The following is a 16836-nucleotide window of genomic DNA, read 5'->3' on the forward strand; positions in this document are numbered from 1 at the left end:
ATTACATGGGTTTAATAAATGTAATTTTATATACCAAATAATAAAAAAGTTACATCTCTAAAAATATGTGTATTGCACGGGTTGAATAAATGTACTTTCCGTTACTAAATAATAAAAAATATATATCCTTAAAAAAACCCGTGTATTATACGAATTGAATAAATCTAATTTTTTATATCAAATAAAGTGTTAGAAAAAAAGACGTTGGGGTCCAAAAGGGTTAAAAAAAAAGATGTTGAGGGCTCAAATGTTAAAAAATTCCCTTTTGGGCTAAAAGGGTAAAAGTGATATAACCACGTGGGCCAAAATCGTAATTTACTCTAATATTAAATTAGATAACTAAGTTTGAATTTGAAGTAAATAGATAAATATAAAAGTAATAATTAAATTAAATAATATTTAGTAGGAAGATTATCTATAATTAATTAGAAGAGATTAAATTAAAATTGTAGTTGTCCATAAGACATGGCCTAATATGATAACAAGTGTCATCAAAATGGTTTCTTTTATTATATAGTATAGATGTATTTACCTGTATAAACAGTTTTGCCCCATGAGACCATCCCCCGACTAGCATAAGAAAGTGAAATTATTTTGGGTTGTAGAATGAAAGATAAAGAACACGATTGAACCGGCCTATTGAATTTTATGCGTTTAGCCCCGGGCTCATTCATCTCGAAATCTGCAAACAGCTTGGATGCCAATCGATTGGAGGAAAGTTGTGGTGGTCAACGATCAGCGAAGACGGCAATAGCATTGTGCAGCGATGGTGGTGCCGGTGGAGGTTTGATGGAGGGTGAAAATGGCTCGATGGGTGGGAAATCTGGAATTTTATGGGGTAAGTGGGTTGGAATTGGGAAACTGGCTTTGGGGAGGGAAATGAAAGTCAAAATTTATTTTTTAAGTAATATTAGGTTTAAAAATAAAGTTAAAATTACAAAGCTATATAAGTATAATATTATATTCTTTCTGAATGTTTTATGAAACTTATAAAAATATTAAGTGGTAAATATCATAATTTATTATATGAGGTTTGAGTTAAGTGTTACGGTAAATGTAAACATACATATTAGAATATCATAATTATAGTATATGAGGTTTGAGTTTTAGTATCATAAGGTTTAACTAGTTATATTATTTGTTAGTAGAGGTGAACAAAACATTTTTTTTCTAAACAGTAATCGGTTTGGGCCCTATTTTGACTTTGACGGGTTTTAGTTTGAAACTAGTTTGGTTCCATCCTAATTTGGTCGTTTTTTACTACTGGTTTAAAAGACCAGTTTTGGTTCGGTCCATCCCAGTTTGGTCGGTTTTACTATCGGTTTAAAAAAACGGTTTCGTTTCGGTTCGTAAATTGCCTCATCTATGCACAATTTAGTTTGTTGTGACAAAATTTGTTTTTTATATCAAATTAAACTCTTATAGCCCTGTGTTGCCCCCAGTCTAGCCCTAACTCAGGAGCATAATAGTCTTTTAAACAACCCTAGATGCCCAGTCTAGCCCTATACGCGATATCTAGCCCCTGAAGTATAAAAATTTTAAAAAAGAAAATGGTAAATTACCATTTTAGCCCTGAAACACCCCTAGTCTAGGCCTAAATCAGGGCTAAAATGGTAATTAACCATTTGAGCAGAATAGTTCTCAAATGGTTAATTACCATTTTATCCCCGAGTTAGGCCTAGACTAGGGGTGTCTTAGGGCTAAAATGGTAATTTGCCAATTTGCTTTTTTTTAACTTTTAAACTTGAGGGGCTAGACGTCGCGTACAAGGCTAGACTGGGCATTTAGGGTTGTTTAAAAGACTATTATACCCCTGAGTTAGGGCTAGACTGGGGGCAACACAGGGCTATAATGGTCTTTTGGACCACACTAGGTGTCCAGTCTTGCCCTGTACGCGACGTATATATATACATTTTTTTTGTTCTCATTTTCTTTAAGACGAGGTGTCTAGCCTTGTACGTGCCGTATTAAGTGACTGATTTGACGTGGTACGAGGTTGACCAACTGGTCGGAGACTTGAACCCTACACGCCCCGTCTAGACTTGTACTAGGCGTCTTGAAGGTGTGGAAATAGGCCTTTGGGTGTGTGAATATGTAGACGCTATTGAAAAGCTTCTCTGTTTTAGAATTTGAGAATTTGACATAGATGAATATTGGAAGATAAAACTACCTATAGCTATATTAAGGATATACTCTAGACCACTGATCTTTAGTGGCTTCTTTGAAAAGTAGTTTCGTTCGATCGTGATACTGTTGTAATTTTTTTTTATAAAATTTACATCCTTTCAAAAATATTAGCAACTTTTTAAGAAAAAAAGTAGTTTCATTCACTAAATTTTGCAACCTTTCAACTGCAATATTTAGTTAAATTCACAACCTTTTAAATAAAAAGGTTGCAATTTTAATAAAATTTTGTAATTTTTAATAAAAAAAAAGGTTGCATTAGATGTTTTAATGCAACCTTTATGTTAAAGGAATTTACAATAGAGTCAAATACAACATAACTTTAAAAAATTACTCCTAAAAAGTTACATTAGCCTCATATACTAGTAGTGGAAATATAACATGACTTCCTAAAAAATTGACACAAAAAAGAGTTTCATACAACTTGACATACATATTTTGATAGTGTTGTTTTTTATGACACTAAAACGATGACACGCAAAAAGAAGGTCATAAATTTATTGAATTTATGTATGTCAAGTTGACACATATTTTTTTCTTGACATGCGTTTTATAATTTGTTAAAATGAGCGCGTGTTATTGTTCGCGTGTCAATATAAATCTTGGTTGTTTTATGACACTAAAAAGATAGACACACAGAAAAGAGTGTCATAAATTTAGTGAATTTTGTAAATCATGACATTTTTTCCTTGACACACGCTTTCGAATGTCATAAAATGAGCGTGTGTCATTGTTCATGTGTCAAGAGATTTTTTGTTTGTGTTTATTCACTAAGGAAAGGAACATGTTCATGAACGGTTCACAAACACAGATAAAATCGACGAAGTTCGATGGAATTTTTCAATATGAATAATGAGAAGGAAAAGGGAACGGTGCATAAATAAGGTGGAGGTAGGGTTTCATATTTTATTTTTTTGGGTAATAATATAAATAAGAATTAAGGAATATAAAAAGCTTAGATAAAATAAAGAGTAAAATGCAAGGATAGTCCGTGTGGTTTGGTGAAATTTCATCTTTAGTCCCCAACATTTTAAAATTACATGTATGCTCCCTATGATTTGACAACTTGTTACTCGGATAACCTCTAACATGGATGGAGGTTAGTTAGTTCGCTTAAGTTCATGTGAAATGACAAATCTACCTTTTACTGTTAAAAAATTAAAATAAATATAATTAATCATTTAATAACTAATTTGGACCCCACTTTTTATTTAAATATAAAATACTTATCCCATACCCCACACCCTCCCTTTTTTTCACCACCCCAACAATATCTTGTTTTTCATTTTCCGACTACACTTATCTTCTCCGACGATGACGTAAACTACATCCCTAATCGACCTCCACCAAAAATTTCATCGCCGCACCCCCACTTGCTAACTCATCTACTCCATATCATCTGTTGAATATGTTTAAATCGAAACCCCAAAATTTAGAATCGAGAGTTCGTGGGGTGGTAGTCGGAGCAAGTCATGAATGATAGAGTGTATCAGAATCAAAGCCTCGTCCGTTTGCCGGAGGTGGTGGTTGTTACGGTTGTGGTGACAGCCGGAGGTGGTTGGTAGGTGGTGGTGGTGGTTATGACATGTGATGGTAGCAGGTGATTAGGGTTAGAGAGAGAAAGTAAGGGGAGAAGAGTAAAGAATTGTGTGTTTTATGTGTGTTGTGTGTTTAAAGAATAACTATATTTTTATTATTTTATTTAATTTTTATTCTAGTAAGAGAAGTTTAGTCTTTTCAAACCTACTTAACTGAGAAAACTAATGTCCATTCGTTTCAGGGACGATCCGAGTAACAAGTTCTCAAATCATAGGGAGCATCCATGTTATTTTAAAAAGTTGGGGACTAAAGATGAAATTTCACCAAACAACAGGGACTATTCGTGCATTTTACTGTAAAATAATAAAAGCTAAATGTTTAATGAACAACATAAACAAACGAACATGAATGAATGTTCACAAACGCAATTAGATGAACGAGACATCTGTTCGTGTTCATTCATTTAACTAATCAAACGAGATTTCTTGTTCACGTTCGTTCATTAACTAAACGAACGAACATAAACGAATTTTCTGTCAAACGGTTCACGAACTGTTCGCTGAATTTCGGTTCATTTACGGTACATATATTTTTCTCTCTCAATCTCACCTTACAAGCTCTTTCTTTTGATCTTTGTCCTTGATAATGTATATTGTAGAAGTGTTAAAAATGATTGTAGTTCGTATTTCTTGTGATTTTGGTTTAAATGCAGTATTCTTTTACAAATTTCACTCCAGTTTTCATTAATGAATTGGTTGAGAAAATGATATTCTTTACTCAAACAAAAAAAAATTAGTTGTATTTAATACTAGATATCCAATCATTGGAAAAAGAAATGATATCTTTTGACAGGATGACAAGATTATAATTTAGTGAAGATGTCGAGCATCTACACGTCTACACCCATTTCTTTCGCCACCCCTCTTTTAAGTTTTTCTATAATGCAACAAAATTATTGGGTTGTATAGAAGAAAAAAAAGCATGAATAATATTCTAAAAATTAATTTTTAAAGTGTTTTTTATACAAGTCATATTAACTAGAATTCTTATATAATATTTAGTTTTTTTATTAGTTATATAATTATGAGAATATAAATGTGTATAGATAAAGTTCTTGAGATCACAAGAGGGTCTTTTATATATATATATATATATATATATATATATATATATATAGGGAGGGTCTCATGCGAGAATCACCCTTATTGTGAGAAACCTTGAGAACCAATGTGAACACAACCTAAAATAGCTAAAAAAATCTAAAAAAACCTAACCCCCCCCCCCCCAAAAAAAAAAAAAAAAAAAAAAAAAAAAAACACCTAAACCCCCCTCCCCCACCCCCCAAAAACCTAAACCGCCCCCCCCCCCCCCCCCCAAGCTAAAATGTTAAAAACTAAACCCTCAAAAAACCTAAAAAAATCTAAAAAAATCAAAAAAAAAGTCTAAAAAGTTTTTTTTTTAATATTTTTTATGCTCAAACGCTACTTTTAGTGGCCAAAAATAAAAAAATTTTTGGCTTCGAAAAGTAGCGATTTTTATATAAAAAAATATTAAAAAAAAAATTTGTGTGATTTTTAGCTATTTTTAGGCATTTTGGTGTGTTCACATTGGTTCTCGCGGTTCTCACAATAAGAGGTGGTTCTCGCATGATCTTCTCACTATATATATATATATATATATATATATATATAAAAGTAGGTTTGATAAAAAAAAAAGAAGGCTTTTTTAAGATTTAAAAAACAATTAAGTTAAGTGAGAGACACAATATCATGATTAAATTAATAGTTATTCAAATTATTAGAATTATCCAATGAGATTAGGAATGAGAAACAAAAGAATTTACCAAAAACATTATTTTGGTAAATATTTTTCCACCAACACCATTTTGGTAAATAGTTTCTCCACCAACATCATTATAGGAAAAAAAAACTCTGTTAAAATTGTCAAATTAATATTTTAAATTTTTCTGTTAATATAATATGTTAAAATTGTCAAATGAATAAAAAAAATGAGACACAAGACGGAAGCGAATAGCAGGCTAGATATATTCTAGCAAATGTTCATGTAAAGTTTAAATGTGATACGTTTTAGCAAACATTTATATAAGACTTAATGTAAAAAACATCTATCTATTATACTAAAGCAAAATAATGGTTGACTATTTGACCATGATGTGGCTATTCTCTTTGGCCAGATAATTGTGATATTGGGCGCCATTCTCATTTTCTACCTATTTCCTTCATTTCCTTGAATGCTATTAAATACACAAAAACCTTCACCGCCTTCTCTCTTCAATTATCTCGAATAGCACCGCCTTCTCTCTTCAACATATACTGCGTCCTTTTCTTCATCATCTTCAATTGATTTCTGAAATTGTTCTTTGATCCATATCGAAAGCTGTAAGTGTAGATTGTTAATTTCTTGGTTTAATCATTATTTTTTTGTTCGGAATTTGATTTACTTTTTGAAAAACTATTCTTCTGTTCAATAAACCCTAGCTCCGATTGTCATTATTGATCTGTTGTTATGTTTATTATCTTTATGTTTTTGTTATAGATTTTGATGTTTACTCATATCCCTGAATCGATTGTAATGTATAATATCTTTTATTTCGTATGTTAATGTTATCTATCCATATATGTGTGTATAATCCCTTTTCTTCTGTTTTTGATAAATTTTTTGAAGAAATATTGTTATGTTATAGAAACCATAAGTCCTATTGTAATTCCAGATCTGTGTTTAATGTTTATTAACATTATTTTATTGTTATTAAATTTGATGTTTATTCATACTCCAGATTTGTATGTTATTGTTATTGAATTTGATGTTACATTTAGTCAAATCCCTAAATCTGAATTTAATTAAAAAAAAATGTTTAATTTTGATTGAATCTGTATTGTATGAACCCTAAATTAATTCAATCTATTATTTTTAAATGTGTTTGATTGGTTGGTTTATTGATCATTTTTATTTTAATTTAAGCCTGTATCTGATTTTCTCTCAAGATCTGTATGTTATTGGTATAGAATTTGATGTTTACTCATAACCCTAAACCGATTGTAATGTATACTACCTTTTGTTTTGTTTATGATTAATTTTTATTATCCAAAAAACCCTATCTCCGATTGTCATTATAGATTTGTTGTTTATGTTTATTATCCAGATCTGTGTTTTTAATAACTTTTGTTTTGTTTTTTGATTAATTTTTTGAAGAAGTATTGTTCTGTTGTATAAACCCTAATTCCGAATGTAATTCCAGATATGTGTTTTTTGTTTATTACCATTATGTTTTTGTTATTGAATATAATGTTTATTCATACTCCCGTTCTGTATGTTTTTGTTATTGAATTTGATGTTACATTGATTCAAATCGCTAAATCTGAATTTCATGAAAAAATTGTTTTAATTTGATTGAATCTGTATTCTATGAACCCTAAATTATTTAAATGTAATATTTTTAAATGTGTTTCATTTGTTTGTTTTTTGATCATTTTTATTTTAATTTAAGCCTTTATCTGATTTTCTCTCAAGATCTGTTTATTTTTTAGTATTAACATTACGGATGATTTACAATATATGATCTGATTTTTTTTTTTTGTCATTCAAACCTTTTTTTGTAGGTTTCTAATTTGCCTGGGACTTCTTCATTAAGGTATCGTTTTGTTTTTATTATTCACTAACTTATTGTATTATACATTTTAGATGATACATATTAAAGGTAATCAGAAGAATCGTTCAGTTGAAGAAAAATACAGTGAAAGTGTTTTGCTTGGAACATGGAGGTGTCGTTGATGTTGTCAAGGAGTCTCAGGAAATGCTAAGTTATATCATTTCCTTACGCTCCTCGGCAATGTCAACGACCCCTCAAAAAAATTCCATCAAATTTCTCTCACTGGTTGCTTCATCAACAGATTGTTTATTTTTCTCACCACAGATCTCCTCTATATTCCCTTCAATTTTTTAACCGCCTTATTTTCATTATATATGGAAGGTTGCAATCTTATTAAATAATCGTAATTTATTTTAGGTAATTTTGGAACCGTTTCCATTTGTATTGCATATATACAAAATTTTGCTTTTAATATAATGTTTCAATCGTTCACTTGAGAAGCGTGCTCTTTTTTTTTGTTCATCATCAGACATCCAAATACAAGCATCGGTAAGTATATTGCACCTCTGTTATTGATTTTTATTTTTTATTATAAAACCACAATTAAGTTGTTTGATTTGTATGTTGTAGTTGATTGTAACGGATATATGTTAATTGTTATCGATATCATAAACCCTAATCTCTCTTTACAATTGTTCTAAATACAATTGATATACAAATCTTGATTCAACTTATTGAAACGAAAATCAGTTTATCGATTGTTATGTAATATATATTTTTATTAATTATGAATTAATATTTTTATAAAAAATTTTCAATTTGTTATTTTTAAGTTATACAAATCCTGATTCAACTTATTCATGAAACCTTTGTTTGTTAATTATTTTGATTGCATAATATTTGATTTGATGTCGTTTGTTTATGTATCCCGTTATTGTAGGTATTCACTATGGGTGAAAGTTCATCAAGGTATTTTGTGGCTTTTTTTATTATTTTCTAACAATAACCTTAACATGTTATATTTTGTTAACATTGTATTATGTAATTCAGTTACAGAGGACCCTGGTTCTGTAGGGTAATGAATCGAGCAGACCAACTTATTCTGGTAAATGAATAATTATTACTTTAGTTATTTGTGTTCTTTTCTTTTTCTTCTTATTAAATACAGTTTATTATTATTGTATTGTTTTAATCTTTTGACTATAATTATAATTCATTTTGCATTTCATTGTTTTATTAGTCCATTCCCGAGGATGCTGCTTCCAAACTATGGGGTGTTGACAAAGGCCCTTCTAATGTTATGATTCACACTGAAGACGGCCGTGTCTTTAATGTTTTTTTAAGCGCTTCTAAAGGGAAGTTATTTTTCTTTCATGGTTGGTCCAATGTTGTAGAACACTTGGGTCTAACCGAAGGATGTTTGGTAGTATTTAATCCTGTAGATCCTACTACCTTTAAATTAACAAGTTTCGTTGATGGGGTTAGTCGTGGCTCTTTCTGGACATATATGCTCCCTCCATCATGTAACTTTTATGTAAGATAAATATGATTTTATTTTTCCTAATGTATTTAATTATTACTTTAGATATATTAATACTAACCTTTTTCACTTTGTTTTTTTATCATCCTACAGTCATTCCTCAATGTATTTTGCCAAAGAGTTACGATTATTCGTCAAATGATGTAATCTCTACTGTAATGATAGACAACCAAACGTTTAACGTTTCCATTGTAACGTTTGACGGCAAAGTCGGTTTTACCGTTGGTATGGATGTAATTGTTAGTCTGTTTCAGTTGGAGGTTAGTAGTTATTTCTTATTCACCAAAGGTTTTGGTCATTTTTTCTATTTAAAAGTCTTTGGGAAAAACGGTGTTGAAATAACTTATCCTGACGTAGATCTTGATGAGGTAAATTCAATATTGGTAGTTAATTATAAATTTTATACATATCATAATGTAATACATTTTATATATATTAATTTGCAGACTAAAGTTGCACCTGTAGACGCTGAAAATGAAGTTGAAGAACAAATACATGGTGGTGTTACTCGATTTGTTCGTATGGCTGGTGAAGATTATTTTGTAAGTTTGGATATCATTTTAAAAACTGATATAAACAAGTTTTATGTTTTTTTTACTTAATAAACATTAACTTTTATTATTAATTTTATTTCAATACAGAGAATTCCTGATCCTGTTTCACGCATGGCTAAGCTTCATGAAGGTTTAAAAGATTTGACCATAAGATTTTTACATCTGGATCCGCCTCTCCAGATTACCAACGGTACCAGACGTGAAAGAAGAACCAATGGTCGTGGTTTTCGATACGCTTTAACCTCTTGGAAGAAGTTCATGAAAGCCGCTCGAATTAAGGTCCGTGACCAGGTTCACTATTCTTTTGATGAAAATGAGCAGGTTTTGAGTGTTGAGAGGGTTGTACCTTACGTTAGCCGTAGTAATTAGTTATATGACAATTATGGCATGTTTTTTGCCTTTCAAGATTTTTGGTTTTAACATTGGTTTTGTTCTTGAACTTCAAGTTTTTATATAACTTTCATCTTAATTCTTATTTTAACCACTATATGCCATTACTTAAAAGTTTAATCTATTATTTTAGTAAATTTTTTTCCCACTATAACATTTTATCATAGATAAAAAACGATATACAAACTACTTTTATGGATAAAATTAAATTGATATACTCGCATATTAACATTGCTGATTATTGTTTACAACTAAATATAGTGTTTATAAAATCAAAGTTCAATGTGTTATATATATCTAACAAATCTACACATATTATATATCAAAAAACGATATATAAACTAATTTTTGCATATATAAAGATTTTAATATTAAGGTATTCAGATAATATTAAGGTATTCATAAAACAGTATTATGAACTTAGTATTATATATACAATATATAACACTATGTTGTTACATTATAAACTTTTTATACACCTTGCATTATAGATTTTATATTATTTATAATATATAACACTATGTTGTTACATTATAAACTTTTTATACACCTTGCATTATAGATTTTATATTATTTATAATTACAGAATCTCAGCTACGAGATAATAGGTTGCAAATTCTAGATTTTTTCATTACTTTGAAACTTATTAATCATAAAAATTCCCTCCGTACTTTGCAATTTCAAATTGATAACTATGGAAATTGATAATATGCCCCATTTATTTTTTTCCAGTTGAATCGTTTACAGACCTATAATTAGCCTAAAAAGTAAAGAAATATAGTATAGATAGTGATATTGATGCACATTATATGGATATGCTCCTGAATGTGTGATATGTCATATTTCAGTGCTGAGTTTATAACTGCTAAAGTTGTATAATGCTGGAAAGCTTCATTTTCAATTAAAGCTAAAGAATGAATTTAATATTTCAAATCCGTTTACTAAGGTGGTTTGTTACATTTCAATTTATCATTTTTTATGACATATTATCCTATTTTTGGACATTTAGATTGATTGACTGTATTTTTAGAAAAGACCTTTCTGTTACATATTTCCATGTTCATCGTTTATTATAATTGATTTTTTTGATATTTTAATTTTGTATAATATACAATGTTTACTTAATTAACATTGCCTACCTATTATAAATATTCTTTAAACATTTCACATTGTAATCAATCTTCTCTACTCAGCAATTTGTCTATCAGTTTTCATAAGCGTTGGTAAGAATGCCATTGACTGTTCTATACGATATTGATTGATAATTTATTACAATGTGTTAGTATATATTGTTTTTTTTTCTAATCTTTCCTTTGAATTTTATGCAGAAATGGAAGAAGCTGCAATCACACTGTTGAATAATTTGGACCTCAACGTTGATAACTACACCATCAGAATACGCATTGTTCGTTTGTGGACAAGAGCTGATTTCAATACCGCTAGAAAAGTTTATTGTTATGATATGATAGTCATGGACAGTGAGGTAAGTGTTCATAGACTTATGTTTTAATTTAATATTATATACTGTTAATTCTTAAAGTACGTATTTTTTTTCTAAAATAATGTTGTTGTTTGTCAAGGAACAAAAATGCAAGCTTTTGTTTTGGCTAAAAACGCATCTGGATATCAACATCTTTTTAGAAGAAAAGCGTTGTTTGACGATTAGAAATCCTTCCTTGGGTGAGAATCGTCAGAAGGTCAAGTACGCTAACAGTGGTTTGAAGATTAACCTTAATAACAACACCATTGTTGAGGAATGCCACAATGCTATTGGTTCTGAATGGGGTTTTGATTTTACTCCGTTTGATTCTGTTGTGGAGGATCCAACAGCTGACAACAAGTTCTTTAAAAGTCCAATTGGTATCATATACAATTAAAACTATATAATACAACATAACACATTTTTTCTTTTGTTGACACTTTTTACTTTTTTTCCCCAGATGTGATTGGTTTTGTGATCAAAAGTTTTCCCTTCGAGGTAGACATGGAAACTAATAATGGAAAAAACCAGAAGAAAGTCACCTTTATGCTTGAAGACTTGAAGTATTTATTTATTTTATCTTCACTTTTATTCCTTATAATATTATTTTTTTTATGTTATGTATTCTAAACTACTACTTTTTTTGTTAACCTTTTTAATGTTCAGCAATAAGCAGATCTTTGTGACACTTTGGGACGGTTATGCGGATCAAATAATGGAGTATGAGAGCAGCAATCGAGGTGAAAAAAATGTCGTCGTAATCATTCAGTTTGGGAAATACAGATTCTGGGGAGGTATCGTATTACTTCAAATATATTGTGTTTTTTCTTTACGGTGTCACTTTAAATAACTGTTTAAATTAATTAAAAAAATTATAATTATGTACAGGGCATTTGTCGGTTTCTAATTTGTATACCGTCACCCGAGTCTTAATTAACAGTGATATTGATGAAGTTGCTGAGTTTAAACAAAGGTTCACTATCCTAATATGTTTTTATAATTTTGTATGCATTTCTGTGATTCTAAATTATTATTTTTCATTTTTTATTAGATTCATCGAGAAACTTTCTCCCGAAATTTCTTCCAGTTATTCTGGCTTAAGTTCTTCTGTTGTGAAGTCTGCCACTGAAGAGTTCCTTTCTGACTTGACTTTTTATCCCATTGGGTCGTTAAACTCAATAGATACGGTAACACAGATAAAAAATTGTTTTAATATGTTTTACATTATCTATTTTGTTATACATTATCTATATCTTAAACACAGACGAAGTTTGTTGTCATTGTTGGGACTATCAAGAGTTTTGCATCGAACAATGAGTGGTTTTACAACGCGTGCACAAACTGCAACAAAAAGGTTTCAACCATTACTGTTGTTAAAGAGAAGCAGGATGGTACTGATGGTTTTGAAGAGGCTACTGTCTTGGAATGCAAGACTGATGTTTGTAATACAAGGACCGTTTCATCAATTCCAAGGTAAATATTATCCATGTTAAGTTTTGTTTGTCAAAAAAAGTAAATCTCATTAATATTTGTTTGCAGAATTAGGCTTTATATACGTGTGCAAGATTGTACTGGTATTGTGAGTCTAACATTGTTTGAGCGTGAGGTGACAAAGCTTTTGAAGGTTAATGCTAATCAGCTTTTAGACAACAACATTGAAGTATGTACTAAATAATTCATTTTATCATATTTTTGGTTATTATACAACACTAAAGTATATTTTGTTTTTCAACAGTTAGCAAACGAAGGAAGCTTTCCAAAGGAGCTAAATTCTTTACTCAATATGAAGTTTGCGTTCAAGGTTGCTGTTTCTTCTTTTAACATCAGCAAGAAGTCTGATGGCTACTCAGTCTCCAAGATGACTGATAACCCGGTTGTTTTGTCCGAGCTTGATAAACATTTTGACACTATTCAGGTATATTTATTCATATTCACCTTTGTACTATTATTACAATTTGCCAACAATGTTTAACTATTAATTAATATCATTTTTGTTTTTTACTTTTTATAAAAAAAATCAGCCTATTGATGAGGAAGCCGTCAATGTCGAACCATCCGATTCAAATCGTAATGATGATTTGCCTGTTAAGGTTTACTATCCTTTACCTTATATATCATTTAAGTTTTACTCATTATCTGTTAAATGAATATTTATAACTCATCCCTATTTATTTATTTATTTTATTTTTATAGGATTCTATATCCCAAACGGGAGACGATGTAACCCCTTGCTCAAATGTTTTTAAAGTTGGCTTTACAACATCGTTTGATCAGAAGGATGCTGACTTGGATACGAACAGCGAACGTGACTTGAAGCGCAATTTGGATACCGTGTATGACGTGGATGATGTTTCTTCCCAGTCTTCATCAAAGATGCGTAAAGACAGTGGTGTCGATGAAGTGCTTCTAATTCCAAAGAAAGAAACTTAGTCATCTATAATTTAAACATTTGATATCATCGTTTGTTTTGTGTTCATTTTTTGGATATTTTTGTTGGGTTATTGGTTTGACTCGTGTGGTTATTTTATATGAACGTGATTGTTTCATGGTTTAGTTGTTTATTTCGGGAAACAAATTTTTTGTTTGTTAATTGTTGTTAATTATACTTTTTTTTCTTATATATGTCATGATTATTCTACTTTTTTTTTACTATATATACTCTACATTATTTAAAAAACGTATAATTTAATATAAACATATATATTAATCAGAATCATTTTTAATACAATCCGTTTTTAAAAAAATAATGTTACTCTCTCCGTCCCAGTAAAAGCGTCAAATTTTGAATTTTCAAAGTCTTTATTTATAAAGTTTGAATTTTATTATAAATTTTTTTGTTATATAAAACTTTAATTATATTTTTTTTGTGTTATATGTAACTGTAAAATATTCATATTATTTTATTAAATTTGTAACGATAAATCAATTTCATGATCATTTCTAAATTATGAGCAATTTAATTATAGATGTAATGTATTTAGGTAATGTACAAAATACGTTATCAATTTCTTTTATAAACAGTTACCATAATTAATTCTGAACATACATATTAATCAGGTTATAGAAAGTATTTCATACTATTTTAAAAAAAAATTAACGTTTTAAGTAATACAGAATTTAAATAATAAAATCCGTTTTTAAATTTAAAAACTTTAAATATACAGAATTTAACCTTTTTAAATAAACTCCTTGTGGTTATACATTGTAAGGAAATTCTTTGTGGTTAGATATACATGATTTAAAAATACTAATATTTTAACACTTTCTTCAATATTTATTAACCATTAGTGGAACTAAAAGGGTGTTGTTATAATTTATGGTTAAATCCATTGTATTGGCGTCAATGTTCAAAGGATAGGGGTTGTTTATGTAACATTTCAAATGACGGTTGTAATTATGTTTTAGATTCCTTACCATACGCAACCATCATATCAAAACTTCATCATCCCAATGTTAAAGTGAATCGCCGACCGGAACTACTGCTACGATTATCGCCGGAATCTTCTCTATTAAGCTGATCGACTCCGGAATTAGGGCTTGGCATCTTGATTTGTAGGTAACAACATTAAGTTCCTTTAGATTATTGATGAATTTTTGATATAATCCTTTCTATCTTTGATTTTTTACCTATACATTGATATACTTCGAATCTTAACCGTTTATGTTGTTTTCCGTAAGATCTAGACTTTAATTGGTAGAAATTAGTGTTTGTAGTTTATTTTTGTTATCCTATGTTCAAATTTTGTTTATATACCGAGTATAATTTATACATAAACGTTAGGTTATTACTCTGTATTTAATCATTCACTTTAAATTTGATAGATACGGGTATAAGAACTTTAAATTTCAAAATCATTCAAATTAGTTATAATAATATCTGTAAGGTCATAGAAATTTTGGATTATTCAACCACATAAGTTTGTGTTTTCATGATTTGAATCTTCAGTATTGTTAGGTCAATCAGTGTTCTGTCTGTAGTGTTTTTGTTCTATACTGTATATATTACTGTTCAGTAAAGTATGAGAATGTGAAATTATTTGTTTTTTGAAATCATTCGTCTTAGCATTTTTGTTGTTGCAGGTTTGAAAATGTATACTTCGTTTGTAAAGTATCTTCTGAAGCCATCATCATTGAGTATAGTAAGCATTCTATATGTTACCTATAATTCAGTTTTTTTAGTAATATTTTTTAGTATTTTGATTTTTGAAACTTATAATACTAAAATATAGTTAACACTATTATATATATAGGATGTCCCGATCTCATTTGTTACTCAATTCTATGGAGAGGATTGGGCCGATAGGAAGCTGCGTATATATCACTCAAGTGGGAAAAACTGGGTCGTAATGTTGAAACGAGTAAAAGGTATGCCGGTCTTAACTGACGGCTGGGAAACAGTTGTTTCAGAGCTTGAACTTCAAAAGGATTGTCTGCTTACATTTCTTCCATTGAACCATTTTGGTCTCCATCTTTCATCTTATGTTAATGGCGTATATCGTCAATCTTATTTCACAATTAATCGTCATCTAAGAATGGGTTTTATGGTACGTAATTTCATTTCATTTTCATTACAACTTATCTTTAACATGTTTTTCACTTTTTTATAATCTAACGTACATAGCCAACATTCAATGTGTTATGTTTCATATTATGTAGATCATTGAAGATTCTTTTGTTCAACAATGTTTTGGAGACAATGTAGTGGCTGGCTCATATGAAATTAATTATAAGGGTTCTCCGTGGACAGTGTCAACAAGTAAGGTTAATTCAAACTATGTATTTTCACAAGGTTGGGCTCAACTTTGCAACGATCTTGGCGTTCAAGAAGATGATTTACTGGTTTTTGAAAAACTTAATGATGTTATGTTTGGCTTAACCGTGTATCGAGACGAGGTTGAGATAAGGTTGAGCAAGAAAGTTGAATCTGATGATGATGATGACGTAATTCAGATCTCTAAGGCCGATTATGATAAAGCGCTTTCTAAGGTTCGTATCTATTAAGTATTAAATTTTGTATCCATTTTTATCCTTCTTTTAAGTTTTTTTAAATATTATGTTTGCAAGACATAGAGGAAGATGATAACCAACCCACTTCTGATAAAAGTCCATCAGGAACAGTCACGTCAAGTACACCGAAGAAGGTTCATGTTAAAGAGATGTTGAAAGTAGGTGATGGTTTACGTTTCAAGACAAGCCAAGATGTAAGTTTACAACTACTATTATATATTTATATTAATTTAGTTATGATAATTGCGTATTATAACTCATGTTTATGAATTCAAGCTTCAATTAACCCATACCAACATTAGTATTGATTTTAAACCTACGGTTTCATCTATATCATTACTTTTATAGGCTGTTTTTTTTGTTTGTTTGTACAAACACATTGTTTAATCAATTTGCTTTTTAAGTAAGGTACATGAAATAGTTTCAATGCTCATATTAGTTGTATTAGATGTTTAACAACTATATTGTTTATTTCCTAGGTTTACCAGTCAAATATTAATTTAATAATTATGACATTGTACAATTAATTTAA

General features: G+C 29.6%; 1 protein-coding gene across 1 annotated transcript; it reads left to right on the forward strand.

Annotated features, from left to right (window-relative positions):
- The first annotated feature begins 11288 nt into the window (after positions 1-11288).
- LOC110907662 (replication protein A 70 kDa DNA-binding subunit B-like) lies at positions 11289-13809 on the forward strand. The gene is made up of 11 exons (XM_022152613.2): positions 11289-11300; positions 11398-11677; positions 11758-11860; positions 11964-12091; positions 12186-12270; positions 12349-12484; positions 12562-12770; positions 12837-12957; positions 13033-13212; positions 13319-13387; positions 13491-13809. The coding sequence occupies exons 1-11, from the start codon at positions 11289-11291 to the stop codon at positions 13725-13727; spliced, it is 1560 nt and encodes a 519-aa protein (XP_022008305.2). The 3' UTR covers positions 13728-13809.
- The last annotated feature ends 3027 nt before the right edge of the window (positions 13810-16836 follow it).

This window comes from Helianthus annuus, chromosome 2, assembly GCF_002127325.2.
Source record: "Helianthus annuus cultivar XRQ/B chromosome 2, HanXRQr2.0-SUNRISE, whole genome shotgun sequence".
NCBI lineage: Eukaryota > Viridiplantae > Streptophyta > Magnoliopsida > Asterales > Asteraceae > Helianthus > Helianthus annuus.

Bases quoted from the DNA above. Each gene is read 5' to 3' on its own strand.
- LOC110907662 (XM_022152613.2), top strand. The intron at 12,092-12,185 runs GTATCGTATTAC...AATTATGTACAG, and splicing joins GAAATACAGATTCTGGGGAG to GGCATTTGTCGGTTTCTAAT. The intron at 13,388-13,490 runs GTTTACTATCCT...TTATTTTTATAG, and splicing joins ATGATGATTTGCCTGTTAAG to GATTCTATATCCCAAACGGG.